The following is an 18,776-nucleotide window of genomic DNA, read 5'->3' on the forward strand; positions in this document are numbered from 1 at the left end:
TGTAGGTGATCAACTGCAAGGGGGAAAATGGTAGAATTGCAATCAGATTTAACCAAGTGGGAGGCACTGTACTACAAGATCATAGAAGATGTTTAAATAAGGAACAACCAAAAGACTCAGTGGCTTACTGTGGCTCAGTGAAAAGGGGGAAAATACCCATGGTAAAATGACTACAGTTTTGTCTACAAAGCATGGTGACATTTACTGTGTGGGGAAAAAAGTCATACCCATTGGAAATAGGGCCTAGTTTGTCAGGCATTGAGTAGCTTCCTTTTCGTCTTCATGAGATTTGTTTTTAAGACCAAATTTAAGTCATTAATTTGACTAAATTTAGCTTTCAAAAGGATGACTTTTGTTTTAAGAATTTTCTCTAGGTGATTGAGAGTTAAAATAGATTATTTTTTCTTTTAAACAGACAACTTTCAAAAGAATGAACTTGTTAATATAATGTGTGTTCAGAGTGCCCATGATGTAACACCTCTGTTTAGAAAGATCTAGGTAAGCAACCCAAAATGTAGAATATTTATATGATGATCACTTGCATAAATGTCACCAGTTAATATATACATCTAAGAATCTGAGGTCAGAGAGATTAATTTCAGGCTTGTGTCCAGGAATGCCAAATAAAATAAGATAAAAAATAACTTGCACATTGACATAATTTAGCAATTTGAGAGTTCACTTGGTATAATGATAGTGGAAAAACTAATAGCACTGTCTCGAGCAGGGTGTATTGTATAAATCACTAGTCAATTACATAGTCACACTTGATCTAAATCAGTATTTGGATCGTGGTGTATTGTGTACAAGACCAGTGTGCCATCCAGTTTCTTTATTTTTGTTTTCTTATCACCATAGTCTGCAGTATTGATAGCCAGAATTACTCTTTCCCAAATGATGATTTAAGGATTGACTACAAATCTTCATTAATTAAAATGTATCTGTTTTACTTAAAACCATTTTGTAAAAGTAATAAACTGTGTTTAGCTCTGAGATTAAAAGATGATGTGCCGCTTACTGGTTCATAATGGGTTTAAAAATTTGTTGGAGACTTATATCATCCATTTAAAGTGAGTCAATGAGAACTTGATCTTAGTGTGTTGTTTATAGTAACAATGTAAAAGGCTGCATCTTTTAGTGATTGCTAATATAACCTTAATGTACTGTTTCCTTATTGGAGAAAACTAGTTGGCACAGAGTGCATAATGAAACTAACAGACATTCTGATTAGTTCTGTGTCACCTGTAACTGGGTGATTAGTTTTTCTTCAGTTTCTTTGAGCAGATTTATGTGAATGATCAATATGTAAAAGTATTATCTGTAGCAGGAGTTTTAGGTTGACTGCTCTTAAGCTATAAACTTGTTTTAAACTTTGCTAATGGATCTGCATGTCACAGTTACTGTTGTAGCCCATCCTATTTTACCAAAAGGATTTATTTTTAATGATATGCAAGTACTACTTTTTAAAATAAAAATTAACAAGTTAAAGGACATTTTTTCCTAATTAACTTATATATGAAAACGTAAATCTTAAAATTATTAAAATATTGGAGGAGAAAGTTCCCATCCCCTCATTTAGTGCCATAAATGCTATCATACAAAGTGTTAACATGTTTTCACCTCACAAGCGGCCTCTAGAGTATATTCTCCAACTTGTAAAGTAAGAAGCTTTGTGACTCTCTGATGATGTTGCCACATGGTATATTTAGGGACTTTAATAGAAGTTGATAATGCAAGTAAACATGTATAAAAAAGTTTAGGTTTTCTGAGGTAATTGAAAGCTAAAGATGGATACATAACTTCCTAACTGAGTATTTTACTTGCTTCTCTTGAACAGAGTTTGCACCTTTTAACAAGTGGGCCCTGTACATAAACGAGGTTTTGAGTAGATGAGATGATAAAAAGTTAGGCTTACCCTTATGAAATTTCTCTGACTGGGAGCAAATATTTTATAAATATTTTTTACATGGGAGACAATGTTTAGTAAATTAAACCATTGGAGAGACTGCTGTTTTAAATAGCTAGTGTTGGGTGTGATTCAGAGACAGGTGGGATCAACACTGGAATTTAATTACTGTGATCAACCAGCAAACAGGCAGTTGACCGAACACTTATGAATGAAGAGATGCATGTGACGAGACTGGGGCAATGAGTCAGAGCTGAGTGTCTTTTAAAAGAATGCATCTTGATCCAGTGTGCTGGAATATGATAGAAAACAAAAGAGAAGGGGGCATACTGTTTCACTGGGGACTATTATTTCCTGGGGGATTAAGTTTGTCACAGTGGTGGCTGTGGCTGCTGTTTAGTGTGCTGATTCATTAGTCAGTGGGTGGTGAGAACTGTGTGCAATCTGTGGGGGAGGAAATGGCTCAGTTGCTTTAGGGAGAGGGAATGCTTCTTTTTGTAACTGCAGGATGTGTGGATGAAGTATATAGATAACATCTGAATCACATCAGTAAATCACCCTGGTATTGTGTGATAAGGATTTACCAGAGGACTTAAATAGGATGGGAAACTGAGAACTAGGTTTAGTGTCTTGAATACAAATAAATTGACGCTTTATCCCTTTCAGAATAATTGAACTCTCCTCTTGTCTAGTTAGTAAATGCAATGGGACTCAGTCATATTTTAGTTCTTAAATATATGCACTGTACTGAATCTTTTACAATCAGTACCTGGCCCTTTCAGAGGGGGAGTTGGTCATGATAGGGCAGTGGATTGCATGTGCATGAATTTTGAGGAAAAACACTTTACAGTGGAAATTATGAGGGGAGTAATAGTAACACTTATATTTAGGTTGCTTAACATTTTCCATTTTGTTAGAAATTTTTTTAAAAGTGCAGTTTTTTTTTAACACACAGTGTGTTTGTGGTGTGCTTGCTGCTTGACTGAAATATACCATATGGTCTGTTCATTTGGGGGACCGTGTGCTGAGCCTAGTGGCCTGCTAGGCAAGGCTGAGAGCTTCTTAACGAAGCTTTGATCCCTAAGCCCTTCAGCACCCATCAACCCTTAACTAGGGGGCGGGGCTACTCAGGAAGACCAGGGCTTTAAAAAGCCCACTTCTAAGCCACCCAAGGAGCTAGCGGACAGGAGCAGCTAACAGGGGAGTTTTGTGAGGGAGCTCTCCAGGTGAAGGAGGAGCGATTACATGACCCTTGGGATAAGTTTGTTGTCTGTAGTGTGTTTGTGGGATCAAAGCCTCAACAAAGAAACAAGCTGCATGTAGGTACCAAGGACATAGGAAGGATAGGAGAGAAGTCCTGGAGGCCAAATTTAGGCTACTAGGTAAGAGATTGAAATCCAGAACCTCCATGGTCGCATTTTCTGAAATGCTTCCAGTTCCACGCCCAGGGGCAGTTAGACAGGCAAAAACTGTAGGATCTCAATGCATGGATGAGATGATGGTGTAGGGAGGAGGGATTTAGATTTATTAGGAACTGGGGAAGCTTTTGGGAAAGGGGGAACCTATACAGGAAGGATGGGCTCCACCTAAACCAAAATGGAACCAGATTGCTGGCATTTAACATTAAAAAGATCATAGGGCAGTTTTTAAACTAAGGGTTGGGGGAAAGCCAGTCAGTGCGGAGGAGCATGTGGCTTGGACAGAGACATCCCCTAGGAGAGGATCTATTAATGGAGAAGTCTCTATGTCCTACTAAAGAGGAGAGAATGGAAGAAGACAAAATACGGGTAGGATCTGATGAGAAACAGTCAAATGAAATAGTCCCATTCAATTACATCATGTAATGGCAGACAGCTAAAAAGTGACAAGGTTTTTAAGTGCTTATATACAAATGCTAGAAGTCTAAATAATAAGATGGGTGAACTAGAGTGCCTCAAATTAAATGAGGATATTGATATAATAGGAATCACTGAAACTTGGTGGAATGAGAATAATCAATGGGACACAGTAGTACCAGGGTACAAAATACATTGGAAGGACAGAACAGGTCGTGCTGGTGGGGGAGTGATGCTATATGTGAAAGAAAGCATAGAATCAAATTAAGTAAAACTCTTAAATGAACTGTACCATAGAATCTCTATGGATAGTAATTCCATGCTCTAATAATAAGAATATAGCAGTAGGTATATATTACCGACCACCTGACCAGGATGGTGATAGTGACTGTGAAATGCTCAGGGAGATTAGAGAGGCTATAAAAATAAAAAACTCAGTAATAATGGGAGATTTCAACTATCCCCATATTGACTGGGTACATGTCACTTCAGGACAGGATGCAGAAATAAAGTTACTTGACACTTTAAATGACTGCTTCTTGGAGCAGCTAGTCCTGGAACCCACAAGAGAAGAGGCAATTCTTGATTTAGTCCTAAGTGGAACACTGGATCTGGGCTGAGAGGTGAATATAGGTGGACCGCTTGGTAATAGTGACCATAATATAATTAAATTTAACATCCCTGGGGAAAAACAGCTCAGCAGCCTAACACTGTAGCATTTAATTTCAGAAAGGGGGACTACACAAAATTGAGGAAGTTAAACAGAAACTAAAAGGTACAGTGCCAAAAGTGGAATTCTTGCAAGCTGCATGGAAACTTTTTAAAGACACCATAATAAAGGCTCAATTTAAATGTATACCCCAAATTAAAAAACACAGTAAGAGAACCAAAAAAGTGCCATCATGGCTAAACAACAAAGTAAAAGAAGCAGTGAGAGACAAAAAGGCATCCTTTAAAAAGTGGAAGTTAAATCCTAGTGAGGAAAATAGAAAGGAGCATAAACTCTGGCAAATGAAATGTAAAAATATAATTATGAAGGCCAAAAAAGAATTTGAAGAACAGTTAGCCTAAGACTCAAAAAGTAATAGCAAAACATTTTTTAAATACATCAGAAGCAAGAAGCCTGCTAAACAACCAGTGGGGCCACTGGACGATCAAGATGCTAAAGGAGCACTCAAGGAGGATAAGGCCATTGCGGAGAAACTAAATGAATTATTTGCCTCGGTCTTCATGGTTGAGGATGTGAGAGAAATTTCCAAACCTGAGCCATTCTTTTTAGGTGACAGATTTGAGGAACTGTCCCAGATTGAGGTGTCATTAGAGGAGGTTTTGGAACAAATTGATAAACTAAACAATAAGAAGTCACCAGGACCAGATGGCATTCGCCCAAGAGTTCTGAAGGAACTCAAATGTGAAATGGCAAAGCTACTAACTGTAGTTTGTAACCTATCATTTAAATCAGCTTCTGTACCAAATGACTGGAGGATAGCTAACGTGACACCAATTTTTAAAACGGGCTCCACAGGTGATCCTGGCAATTACAGGCTGGTAAGCCTGACTTCAATACCAGGCAAACTGGTTGAAACTATAGTAGGAACAAAATTGTCAGACACACAGATGAACATAATTTGTTGGGGAAGAGTCAACATGGTTTTTGTAAAGGGAAATCATGCCTCACCAATCTACTAGAATTCTTTGAGGAGATCAATAAGTATATGGACAAGGGGGATCCATTAGATGTAGTGTACTTAGATTTTCAGAAAGCCTTTGACAGGGTCCCTCACCAAAGGCTCTTAAGCCAAGTAAACTGTCATGGGATAAGAGGGAAAAGATCCTCTCATGAATTAGTAACTGGTTAAAAGATAGGAAACAAAGGGTAGGAATAAATGGTTAGTTTTCAGAATGGAGAGCGGTAAGTGGTGGTGTCCCCCAGGGGTCTGTCCTGGGCCGAGTCCTGTTCAACATATTCATAAATGATCTGGAAAAAGGGGTAAACAGTGAGGTGGCAAAATTTGCAGATGATACAAAACTACTCAACATAGTTAAGTCCCAAGCAGATTGCATAGAGCTACAAAAGGATCTCTCAAAACTGGGTGACTGGACAACAAAATGGCAGATAAAATTCAGTGTTGATAAATGCCAAGTAATGCACATTGGAAAACATAATTCCAACTATACACACAAAATGATGGAGTCTAAATTAGCTGTTACCGCTCAAGAAAGAGATCTTGGAGTCATTGTGGTTAGTTCTCTGAAAACATCCACTTAATGTGCAGTGGCAGTCAAAAAAGCGTACAGAATGTTGGGAATCATAAAGAAAGGGATAGCTAATAAGACAGAAAATATCATATAAATCCATGGTATGTCCACACCTTGAATACTGTGTGCAGTTCTGGTTACCCTATCTCAAAAAAGATATATTGGAAAAGGTGCAGAAAAGGGCAACAAAAATGATGAGGGGGATGGAACGGCTTCCATATGGGGAGCGATTAATAAAACTGGGACTGTTCAGCTTGCAAAAGAGACGACTAAGGGGGGATATGATAGAGGTCTATAAAATCATGACTGGTGTGGAGAAAGTAAATAAGCAAGTGTTATTTACTCCTTCTCATAACACACGAACTAGGGGTCACCAAATGAAATTAATAGGCAGCAGGTTTAAAACAAACAAAAGGAAGTATTTCTTCACACAATGCACAGTCAACTTGTGGAACTCCTTGCCAGAGGATGTTGTGAAGGCCAAGACTATAACAAGGTTCAAAAAAGAACAAGGTAAGTTAATGGGGGATAGGTCCATCAATGACTATTAGCCAGGATGGGCAGGGATGGTGACCCTAGCCTCTGTTTGCCAGAAGCTGGGAACGAGCGATAGGGGATGGATCACTTGATGATTACCTGTTCTGTTCATTCCCTCTGGGGCATCTGGCATTGGCCACTGTCGGAAGACAGGGTACTGGGCTAGATGGACCTTTGGTCTGACCCAGTATGGCTGTTCTTATGTCTTACAGCAGGACCTTGAAATGTAGCAGAGGGATAGTAATAGGGGGCAATAAAGTGCCTTTTGCTGGCCTCATGAAGTTCTGTGCAGTGTTGTCTGCATTACAAGCTGCTGAAAATTTCCATTGCAAATTTTTGTTTCATATGACACTGCTTGTTTTTGGCTTATTGCCAGAAACATTCAAGATTCCATTAACACTATGTGTAATACCACCCTGGTTCCTTGTTTCAGCAGTCCACATAAGGAGCAGGAATTCTGGATAGGTACAGAGAAGTGGTTTCTCCCATCAAAATATGTTTTGGCTTAGATGAAGATGCTCTGTGCTGGGAGCCAGAAGATGATGGGTTTTGCACTTGGTTCTTCTATTAAATTAAATTAAATTCTGTGCCCTTCACAATCCTTATTATTGAGAAAGGCCTCACAGGTTACATACACAAGCTGGTAATAGAACCCAGATCTCTAACATGGTAGACCCAAGTCTCATCCAGTTAGCCCCACTGTCTCTGAGTCTGCCAAATATTTATTCTTGGCTGTGCTACTGCATATGTAATCTGCTGTTTCAGATTGTTAGGCAGCATCCTCTAATAAGTAGTCCCCAAGGGATATTAGCCTTCTCTTGCTGCTTGCTAATCTGCCTTATCTTTTAACTGGCATGTTGGGGGGCGGCTGCTGCTGCTGCAGTGCTGAACATTTAGGGTTCAAAATCTGCTACAGATGCACGAGAGGAGGGTTGTTACAGGTACACATAATAGAGGTTGAGTTTTGTGTTCTTTTTGAAAAAACATGAGAAATTACATGTGACTGTTACTTAAATTACAAAATTAAGCATTCAGAAGTTAGAAAATACAGTAGCAGGTTTATGGTTGCCTATGCAACTTGAATTCTGCTTTGTGTGTATACATAGCTATACAGTGTTTAGTGACTGCTGTTTAGCTATACAGTGTTTAGTGATCAGCTGCTATCTTCTCCAGAGGATCCCTGCTTCATTCAAGACAGGCTGCTGGCAGCTATTTAATATTTCTTCTTAATCTCGTTTTTCATTGTATGGTCCCATGTGATGGTTTTCTGCACATTATCCAAACATTGAACTGAATATGGAATTTATTGCCTTACGATCTTTTCTGTGCTCAGAGCGATAATATCTGAGCTTCACAAACCAGAATGAATTTCAGATATCATGACAAGCCGCATTAGGGGAAAATGGAAAAATTTTGAGTAAACCATTTTAGCTTGAAAATAGATTCTCACTTAAGTTTTGATGGTATTGTTGATAACAGCTACATTTTTCAGCCTAATTTTAATCATAAACAGTAAAAATAATTTTGTAATAGGAAAGGAGAATCTTGGGGCCTTAATAGAATTACTGTAGTCTTTGACTGCCTTACTATGATCCAGCAACTTCTGAATAAATGATTTTGGAGTGCTAATATCAGATTTTAAAAGATGCCATGCCTTTGGATTTAGAGGTGTGTTGGTGATAACTGCTCTGCAACAGGAATTTATTAAAATTTGTCAAGGTTTGGAAATTGAAAGGGAACCAGAAGAGTTATATCTAAAAAGAAGGAAATATGTGGTTAAACGGTTTAGGCTACAGTGGCAAGCTGTTTCCCTTCTTCCAGAAAGAGGGGAGAAAAAAAGGAGCCTTTAAGTTTTTCTCTAAAATAAAGGAAATTGCACCAATATGCTTGGCTGGATGTTTTGATGGGAGAAATGTGTTTCGATGTAGGGGGAAAGAGGGTGACATAAATACATAGCTTCTAATAAGAATTTTTTAAATACAGGTTTTATTTTTTTATACAAGTAATTTGAAAATTGTCAGTGTATTTATATGCTGTGGTGGTGTAGCCGTGTCAGTCCCACGATATTAGAGAGAAGATGAGTGAGGGTAATATCTTTTATTGGACCAACTTCACCTTAAAATATGTACTAACTACTTATTAGTTCTGTCTGTTCTACTTTGTATTTAATTGTGACACTGAGTACCTATCCCAGACCAGAGGAAGAGCTATATGTAACTTGAAAGCTTTTTTCTCTCAGCAAAAGAAGTTGGTCCAATGAAAGATATTACTTTACCCATCTTGTCTTTCTAGCATACTTGTAGTTCATTCAAAAATCCCCCCTTTCAAATTACAATTAGTTTTCACTTGTGAGTTGTTGTGATGTATGCCTGCTGAAAACAGTACAACTGAGGGTTAAAAGATGGAATCCCAGAACTTCTTGAGCAGGGGTTCTCAAACTGGAGGTTGGGACCCCTCAGGGGGTCGTGAGGTCATTACATGGGGGGTTGCGAGCTGTCAGCCTCCACCCCTACCCCTGCTTTGCCTCCAGCATATATAATAGTGTTAAATATATAAAAAAGTGTTTTTAATTTTGGGGGGGAGGGGTCGCACTCAGAGGTTTGCTATGTGAAAGGGGTCACCAGTACAAAAGTTCGAGAACCATTGTTCTTGAGCTTCTCTGGTTACCAGATGACATTTAAGGTGTTGGTTTTGATTTGTAAAGCCCTAAATGGTTTGCATCCTGGCTGCTTAGTTGTCTGTTTGGAACTCACACAGGGTATCATCAGAGGTACTCTGCACAAACAGCTCCTAGAGTCAATGGGAGGGGGCTGGCAAGCAAGGTGTTACCAGAGTGGGCTCCTTGGCTTTGGAAGTCACTTCCTTTGTCTGTCTAAGACCAGATTTGGTGACTTTCAGGAAGTACTACACAACTCCCAACCCAAGCTTTTTGTGATTGATCAGTGCAGTTAATTGGAGGGATTGGGAGGCTTGGTGAAAGAGGAGCCTTTTGAGGGTTGGGAAAGCTTGTTAGCTTTATGGTGCTTTTGTTTAAAATAATTGTATATTTTAATGAGCCTAAAATAGACACAATTGATATCCTCTTAACCTCTTATTTCCTTCTAGTTCCTATCCTCAAAAAAGCTGACTCATGACTCTGCCTGTCTCTCAGGGCATGGCAGCGCTTTAACGTGGCTGTGTAGTTGCTCTCCCAGCACTGTTTATAAAAAAAAAAAAAAAAAACCCACCCCCCACGAGGGGAGAAGCTACCAGCGCTGGGAGCACGGCTCCAGTGCTAGTGCGCTGTCTATGCTGTCACTTTACAGCGCTGAAACTTGCATTGCTCAGGGTGTGTTTTTTCACAACCCTGAGTGAGAAAGTTTCAGCGCTGTAAAGTGGTAGTGTAGACAAGACCTCAGAAAGCTGACTTTTGATACTACCAGTCTCTTCAACTGTCTCCCTTATTTCCTTTGTCTCTGTGCTCATTGAATGGGCTGTTTACAACTGCTGCTTTGTTCTCTCTCTCTAGGTACTTTGGTCCCCATTACATAGTATCTGTTTTACTATATTTAAAACCTGAAACATGCACCCCCAACCGTGATCTTTCTTTTCTATCTCAGTGTGTAGGTGAAATGATGTTTGTTTGGTACTCTGTACGTGTGTGTAGACCTTGTTGCGGGAAAGCGAAGTTGTATTTAAAATGTGTTGAAGTTAGTAGCCTGTTCTAGTTCTTGGAGCAAGTTACATAGTCTAGATTCTAGGTCCAGCTCAGTCTCCTACACTCAAAAAGCTCCCCTCTTGGTCAGCAATTCAGTTATTTAGGTGAAGTGCCGCTCTTGTGGAAGACATCGTCATGGAGGGAGAGGCAACATCTCAGGTTAGCTAGGTTTTGAATAAAAGGACAGACCTTGAACTGACCTCTTGTATTCAGTGGAGAGCCAGTGCAGGAAGTGGAGTAATGTGGTTACAGCAACCTTTGTTTTTAAGCTGATGAACTGCTGTATTTTGTACTAGTTTTTCAGGCCTTGTTGTTTCATACTGAGGTATGTTGAGTTCCAGTAACCAAGCCTAGAGTTCACAAATGCATTGATTTTCTTTGGATGGAGAATAGAACCTCTGCAGTCATCTGGTCTGTTAATCTCTCTCTCCCATCCCTAGTCAGTCTCATATGTAAACAAAGACTTCATATCAATCTCTCAGAAGTAGGGGAAGTTTGGGTTTTTCCTTGTACCTCCCAGAGTGTGTACCTCTACCCTTTCTGTGGGTTTCCTTCCTTAACTGTGAAATGAGGAACTGGGGCTGGGAGGGCAGGGGTGGGGCTAGAATCCCAAATGTGTCAGGACAGGAACTGTCCTCATTTTGGGATACTGTATAGCACCAAACACAGTATTGCTCAATAAATTGATGATTTAGTTGGTGTTGGTCTTGCCTTGAGCAGGGGGTGTTGGACTATAGATGATCTCCTGGGGTCTCTTCCAACCCTAATCTTCTGTGAGTCTATGAAATAAAAATGAGGATCGGTGCCAAGATGGGCCTAAATTCTGTTGCAGTGCCCCCTGGTATACCTACCACTTTGGTGCAGCAGCTAAGGTAAATCCCAAAATGGCAGTTTTTAATTGATAATTTAACCAAAATGAGTAAACAGTCCATACACTAAGCCTTGTTTTGATATTAAATTCAATCTGCTTTGTGCTGTCAGAGTTTTCACTATGCTGCAGCTTATATATTGAGTTCATAACGTTGAAGTTATCAGGAGAAACAGGAGATTTTGCTAGATGGGCTCTTGGTATTTAGGAAAGTGGAGGTATTTAGGAGGACTTGTGGCAGCTTTGAGACTAACCAATTTATTTGAGCATAAGCTTTCGTGAGCTACAGCCCACTTCATCGGATGCATTCAGTGGAAAATACAGTGGGGAGATTTATAAACACAGAGAACATGAAACAATGGGTGTTACCATACACACTGCAATGAGAGTGATCAGGTAAGGTAAGCTATTCCCAGCGGGAGAGCGGGGGGAGGGGGGGTGAACGGGACCTTTTGTAGTGATAATCAAGGTGGGCCATTTCCAGCAGTTGACAAGAAAGTCTGAGGAACAGCGGGGGTTTTACTTTGTGTAATGACCCATCCACTCCCAGTCTCTATTCAAGAGTTTTACTTTGTGTAATGACCCATCCACTCCCAGTCTCTATTCAAGAGTTTTACTTTGTGTAATGACCCATCCACTCCCAGTCTCTATTCAAGCCTAAGTTAATTGTATGCAGTTTGCAAATTGATTCCAATTCAGCAGCCTCTCATTGGAGTCTGTTTTTGAAGTTTTTGTTGTTGAAGAATTGCCACTTTTAGGTCTGTAATCGAGTGACCAAAGAGATTTAAGTGTTCTCCGGCTGGTTTTATGTTATCTATTGATAAGTGAGTTCTTGCCAGACAGGATGCTATCAAACTAATTTTCCTTTTACATCTTCTCGGCACTTCCCTTTCTCTGGAGGTGATAGGCACTATCAGGACAGGATTGTATTCCCAACAGTCCAATAGCACCTTCTTTCAATTTGACTAGTTTGGAATATGAGGATGTGACTGTTCGCTTCCCAGCTTATGGCCGCCTCTGCTGCTTAGCCAAAGATCTTAGCCTAAGAACAGGGCCTCAGACTGTCACAGTAAGAGAAGGCCCTTACCCCGGCAGACAGTGATTTTGAATCTTTCTTTTATACCTCTGTAACTAGCTAAGTGATAAGAATACACCTACATTCTTAGAGTATAGGCCTTTACAGACAGGCCTGAATATCTGTATCCTAACAGGTGAGACTATATAGGGGGCAGAGCAGCCTCAACACCTCAGTTCCATCCAACCGTGTGCCTGGATGGATGTTGACTTCTCCAGTCCCATCAGCCCCAGTTGGCTGAGGTGTGGAGAGAGGATGAACACAGCCTCATGCCTCCCACTTGCTCTATATGGTGTTTTGTAGTTGAGGAAGGCCAATTTTTTTAAAACGCGTAGCTGATTGGCTGGAACTTCTGTTGGGACAGAGAGTACTCAGAAAAAACTATAAAAATCTGGGCAATCCTGGCCAAAATCCTGAATTTAGAGTTCTTGACATTGTGTTCATAAAAAAAAAAAAGTGAGAATTGCAAGTCCCGAAGAGGTCCATAAGTTTCTGCTGAAATTGGGGCTTATGGAGTATGGATAAAACAGCTATCCACCCCAGTTTAGATGTGGGGGAAGGAAAGCTTTTACTCTGGGTACAATATGTCTACAGAGCAGGACAGTATTACATAGTAACTACTGAAATCTACTTAACGTTTTCATGAGTTACACCACACTGCTCTGTTTGACATTTTAAAAAGTCAGCAACTTAAGCTGTCAAACTCCTTTAACACAATATCCATTTCTTTTTAAATTTCCTGTGAGGAGATGCATCTCTGTTATTTGGAGGGGAAATACTTCAGCTTTAAATCACAGTATTATGTACCACTATGTAGACTATAGGCTCTTAGTGACAATTACAATTTCTCTTATTACTGTTTAAGGTACCATGCAAAGTGTGGTTCGGTAGAAATATTTAATCCTCTGTCAATTTACCTTTTACAAATATTAGAAAATAACATTAGAAAATAGGCTTCCCCAGTCTTCCGTAAATTAAGACGTGCCCCACACAGTCTTTGCGGTTTGGATAGTGTATTACGTTAAGCGCTGCTTTTTTTTTTTTTTTTTTTTTCCTCTTTAGTCTTCATTTGTTTGTTTTAGGCTTGAGAAGGAAGAGAAATTGGTGTTTATTCTTTTAGTATTAAGAAAAATAAATTTGTGGCAAAAGCAAAATAAAACTCCCTCTGAGTGTAGACAAGCGTTTTGTCTAATATTTGTCTAACACTTTTTAAAAAAAATTTGTGATAAATCTTACATTGCTGATAGAGTGCCACTATATATATAAAACAAATAACATAACACACAAAACAAATGAACATAAGAGGTGGTCTGACAAGAAACACAAGTGACTTTAAGCGTAAACAGCAACAGAATTTTCACCACACACCGGTGCATACTGGTTTATAAACTGGGGAAATAAATTAATTCCAGTATGTATAGTGTGCAAAATACAATATCCAGATTATTAATTATAGTATTTACAGGCTTTTGATTAAAATGTAGTTGGCGGGGAAAAACGTTAAGGGGAATGTCAAGTTACCAGCTGGTTCAATCATGTTTTGTATGTAGTGTTGCTTGTATCGGAGTAGTAATTATAGAAATATAGTTAAAAAATAAATACAGTAACCATTTGTATATACAAACGCTTTTAAACTCAGATGCATGTGTCTGCCTATATTTCAGGTGTACTTAAAGGCACCTATGATTCTGAATGGTGTCTGTGTTATCTGGAAAGGCTGGATAGATCTGCAGAGACTGGATGGTATGGGCTGCCTGGAATTTGATGAAGAGAGAGCACAGGTAAGGCAGTGTCAAACCTTGTGGGCTACCCATGTACTGAATCTGTAATAAGTGTGATGACTACTACTTTTTAAACAAGTGCATTTTCTTTCAGGAGAGAGAATACATGCAGTTATGAGGCTTCGGATTTAGTCAGTCATCAGCGTAATCACACCCTTTCATTTGTGTCTGTTCTGCCTTCAGCTATGTGTAAAAAATTCACAGAATACTTCTAGTGTGGGAATTCATTGACTTAAAAATCTGTAGCTCCAGTTAAATTCATTATTAAATGAGATTGAGAGTTATTTCAGGCGTGGATCTTGGGCCATTTACACATGCTGAGAAGTACACGGCACGAATTTTGAGTACTGTAAAAAAAAAAAATAATAATAATAATTCTCCACTCTGCAGGAAAGGATTGGCAAACTAGTAGTGATACCAAATAGTGCAAATTCTGTTTAAAACTCATGAAAGTTTTCAATGACTAATGCCATTCACCTAAAAGCAAACACAAACAAACAAAAAAAGCCCATTCGAATTGATTACTGTCATCCATCCGTGTCTCACCTCCCCACCCCACCTCCGAACAGTTGTCTTATTACTTTGCTTTTCTTTATCTTCTTTATAGTGGCTGACCCTGCTTTGTATAGGTATGACATCTTCTGAGAAAACTGACAACGTTACTAGTGTAAAGTGAATAATTAAGTTTTTCTGAAGCATATAAGAGTGTAGCAAACATTTACAATCTGTGGTTTCATTAGATGGGGAGATGACTCTTTAAAATACAAATTGTACATAAAAATTTGATTGCATCTCTGCAAGATTATTTACTAAAGACATGGTTCGAGGACAGAACCACATGCTTAAAGCATAAATTCAGAATTTAATTCCTCTGCTTATATCAGAAAGCTGATGCAGCAATTTGTCACAGCTGTTGACTGAGTCTACCTTTGCTTCAAAAGAAAAAGAATTCAGAGGTATCCAATGATATAAACAATACCAGTAAAGATCATTTCGATCATCCGTTATCAACCTGCATTTTGCAGAACTATTCAGTGTTTATTTTTATAGTGTCAAAATTGTGGTAGCTGCATTAGAGATAAATGAAGATATGGTCCCTGCCCCAAAGAGCTTCTGAATAAAGAGGGAGGTAGCAGATGAGGGGAAAAGATGAAATAAAAAGCAGAAAGATTGAGCAGATATGTTAAGCATATATTTTGTTCCATGTGGGGGATCAGGTATCCCAGCAAATCTCTCTCTAATCTGTTCTTTTAGATGTGAAGTGATGGTGCCTTGATTAACTCTGTTTACTCATTCTGTTTAAAACTTTTTCCTCATGTTTAGCCTAAACATTACTTCATTAACTTGAGGCCATTGCTCCTTTGCCTAATGTTTCATTTTCGATATTGCTATTTTTAACTTGAAGGTCTTGTCCTCCCTGAGTTTCTCATCTTTACCACTATATACAGTAATTGCATCTGCCTTAATCTATTTACATCTTTTTATCCATCATTTTATTATTTTTGCTGCCCTTCTTTGTATCTTTCCTACTCGTTCCTATAGGTTTCCTAAACTTTTGGGCCCAGAATTACCCCCTGTTCCAGATGTGGTTGAAACCAGGCCATTTTGAGTGGCAGTATTGCCTCCATAGCTTTATGTGACTTCTAAATCAGAGAATAGCATTGACTCTTTTTTGCAAAATGTTGCTGCAAAATTATATTTACTACTTTCTAAAGATTCTACTTTCGATAGATGTTTTCCAGAGAATTATTTTTATTGCTTATTAGTGCTCTTCCTGGTTCAGTGTGGCTTCGTATTTCTTGCTTAGATTTTGTTTCAGTAGAATTGGTGCATCATTTCAGATGGGCACTTTCTGAATATTGGAAGAAATAAACTTATTTTTCTCCAAGAATTACTTTCACAGATCCCCATCACTGGGATACATGCCCCTCTGAATACAAGGCAAGAATCATCTTAAAAACAGTGACCATTATGGCCACAAGCTCCTTGCTCATGCATGGAATGATCCATGAGATTAGAAAAGGGAGGAGGGGTTGGATTCTGCAGTAGCTTGGAACCTGTTCCTCACTGTTTTGAAGACAGTAAGTTTGACACTACTGCAGAGAACCTCAAGGCACATTTGACAAACCTTTCCTCTTTGTCTTTCCTGTTTCCTTTTGGGGATATTCTCTTTTTTTGGAATTACTTCAGGCAGATGGGTTCCACAGCAGTATACATTTAAGCCAGAGATTCTATTCTTTTATTCCAAAAAGGAAGGGGGGGCTTAAGTCTTATACTGGAATGGAGTCTTAAACTCAGCAATTTGTTTAAAGTTCCATATGGTGATATTAATGCTATAATTCCTTTGTGTCCTTGAGGCTCTCAGTTTGAGAGATGCATATTTCCACATTTCAGAGACGCCATGTCATTGTGAATTCATATATTTCCGAGTCAGACAGAAGCACTGTCACTGATGGGCCTTCCCTTTTGGAATGTCCACAGCACCATGTGTCTATATAAAATGCCTAGCATTGGTGACATGGCTTTTCTCAGGAGTAAAAAGATGTTATGTCTATCCTTACATGGATGATTGATAAGAATTTGCAGTTATTCCAGAAGGGGCTGTGGTTACATTGGAACAAATCCACTATACTACCAGCTCAGAAGCAAGCCTTTATAATGTATGAGCACTACTAAATATCTCTGTGCCTCAGATTTCACCTCATTCAAGACCTCATAGCTGTTCTGAATGTGAATTTGCTAGTTCCATTGAGAACATTTGTTTCTGAGTGATATGATCTCTCATACTGGGATGGCACTTTGTCATATAACACATGAGACTTCTTCAAAATTAATTGAATGTGCTTTCCTTGAAAAGCTGTTAGAGTGCCCGATTAGACTAACTTAAGTTATGGACACTGCCACAGCATGTTATGTAAGGTGCTCCAATCTTTCCCCAAATACTGGAAGTTGTGATAGGCACACAGTCTACAATTAAGAGCATCAGTGCTGGCACCATCCTTCTTCAAATCTTAAAACAAACAAAAACTTAGAAGCAGAAGTAGAAATGTTTTTTGTGTAGAATCATGTATTTGTTTCACTTCATAGCTAGTACTATTTCATTTTGTTTTGAATTCTTCGTTTTAATTCCATGATGAGTAATTTGATTATACTCCAGGGAGAATTTCCATTGCAAATCACCAAACTCTTGGTGTTTTGCATGCTGTTGGCACCATGATCACAGACACTTCTAGAAAGCAATGAACTTTGGGGTTGTGTGCATTCTGAGCACACTGATCTGAGCTCTTGGTGTTAGGTCCATGATTCCTTACCTACCCTCTGCTGTAGGTAGTGATGTTGGGAGCATCCTTTAACTCTGTCAGTTTATTTTGTCCAGGTAATTAACTAATACTGCCTGTGGTGAGTAAGCGGTCCTGGGTGAACGAAGGGGGGACTGATGCCATCAACTTGTATAAAAGCTACACTTTCATTGCGGGGGGGGGAAGGATTTCTAGTCTTTATGATTTAAATAAGATATGGAAATGGGCAATTAAGTTGCCCAATCAAACTTATCCTTGTTCTGTAGTGATACCATGAAAGGAAAACTATGAAAAAACTGTGTCTTTTAAAAATCAATATAATCTGGAATCGCCATCTGTTGTTGCATACCATTGCTACGGGCCAGAGTTAAGGCTGTTTGGGTGCCTTAGTTGTCTGTCTGCATACCTTAACAAATTTGGATTTCTTTTAAGCCTTGCCTTAACTCTGAATTTCCTCAATTTATACCACTTCGTTTTCACCCTTAAGCTACTGATACATACTCTCAGCCTTAACGCCATTTTAACAAATGTTTTTGTCTTGGAATATATCCCCGCACTGAACATTTAAATCCATGAGGGAATGTACATGCAGCCTCTAATGTCAGTGCTTTCTTGAAGTTTCTGAGCTCAGGGTGCTGAGGTGGAAGCATCACACCAAGAGTGTGGATCTGCATAGGTATATACCTGTGCAAACTCAAAATTACAGGTGAGTAACCTTCCTTTTCAGTTTCTTCTCTTCCGTATCTTAGTATTAATGAGTACATGGTTATGTTGTGTTGCGTTTTCCATTTAAAGAAGAGGTTAAATGTGTTTTTTAAAAGCAAATTACCCATTACTGAAAGTGTGCCATTTGAGCAATATAATTCTTCTTTCCGTTTTACCAACCACATTCTAATTTTCTTGTATTTTAACGTGTATTAGTACTGTAAGCCACTGCGCTATTTCTTTAACACTCTTCCTGTATTTCTTTTTCCTTTGTAATTTTAAATTGGTTAAATCATAATTTACTTCCACTTCTGGAACTCTTGTGTAATGTTGTTAATGGAGGATGGCTGGCTGCTATATTTCACCCCAGAAGTGATTAATTTCAGAGGACTAAGTGGTCTCTGTGCATATTATACACACAGCTACTATATAAACAATTTTGTAATTTACATAGCCTCCATTTTTGGAAAGTTTACCTTATAAAAATGTAATCTCTCACATTTTCTGATTTCATCACTATTTTAGTTAATACTGGATTCAGACTAATTGATCTTCTTTTCTTCCACCCTTCTGGAATAAGAAAGTATCTACTACTAAATCAGTCTTTTGACAATGAATTTCATATATGCTTTTTTCAAAAGATACCATGGTAATTAATTTTAAAAATAAAATTATACTGAAGTATTTTAATGTTTTTGCTGTTTGATATGTAATGTACCAATCTTCTCATTGTTAAGCAGTCTATAGCACACTACCCTTATTAAAGGCCCCGTTCAGCATGGTGTTCAGGCACATATGTAAATTTAACTTGCAT

The 18,776-nt window shown here is 38.7% G+C and overlaps 1 protein-coding gene across 6 annotated transcripts in view; it reads left to right on the forward strand.

Annotated features, from left to right (window-relative positions):
• The window catches only part of CBFB (core-binding factor subunit beta), a 66,657-nt gene that overhangs the window by 24,135 nt on the left and 23,746 nt on the right, over positions 1-18,776 (forward strand). For all 6 annotated transcript variants that reach the window (XM_043526181.1, XM_037877659.2, XM_037877658.2 and 3 more), the window contains one exon: positions 13,842-13,958. In XM_043526181.1, the coding sequence (XP_043382116.1) occupies positions 13,860-13,958 (99 nt within the window). In that variant the 5' untranslated portion in view covers positions 13,842-13,859. The remainder of the gene's footprint in view (positions 1-13,841; positions 13,959-18,776) is intronic.

The sequence above is a fragment of the Chelonia mydas genome, chromosome 12 (assembly GCF_015237465.2).
Source record: "Chelonia mydas isolate rCheMyd1 chromosome 12, rCheMyd1.pri.v2, whole genome shotgun sequence".
Classification (NCBI taxonomy): Eukaryota; Metazoa; Chordata; order Testudines; family Cheloniidae; genus Chelonia; species Chelonia mydas.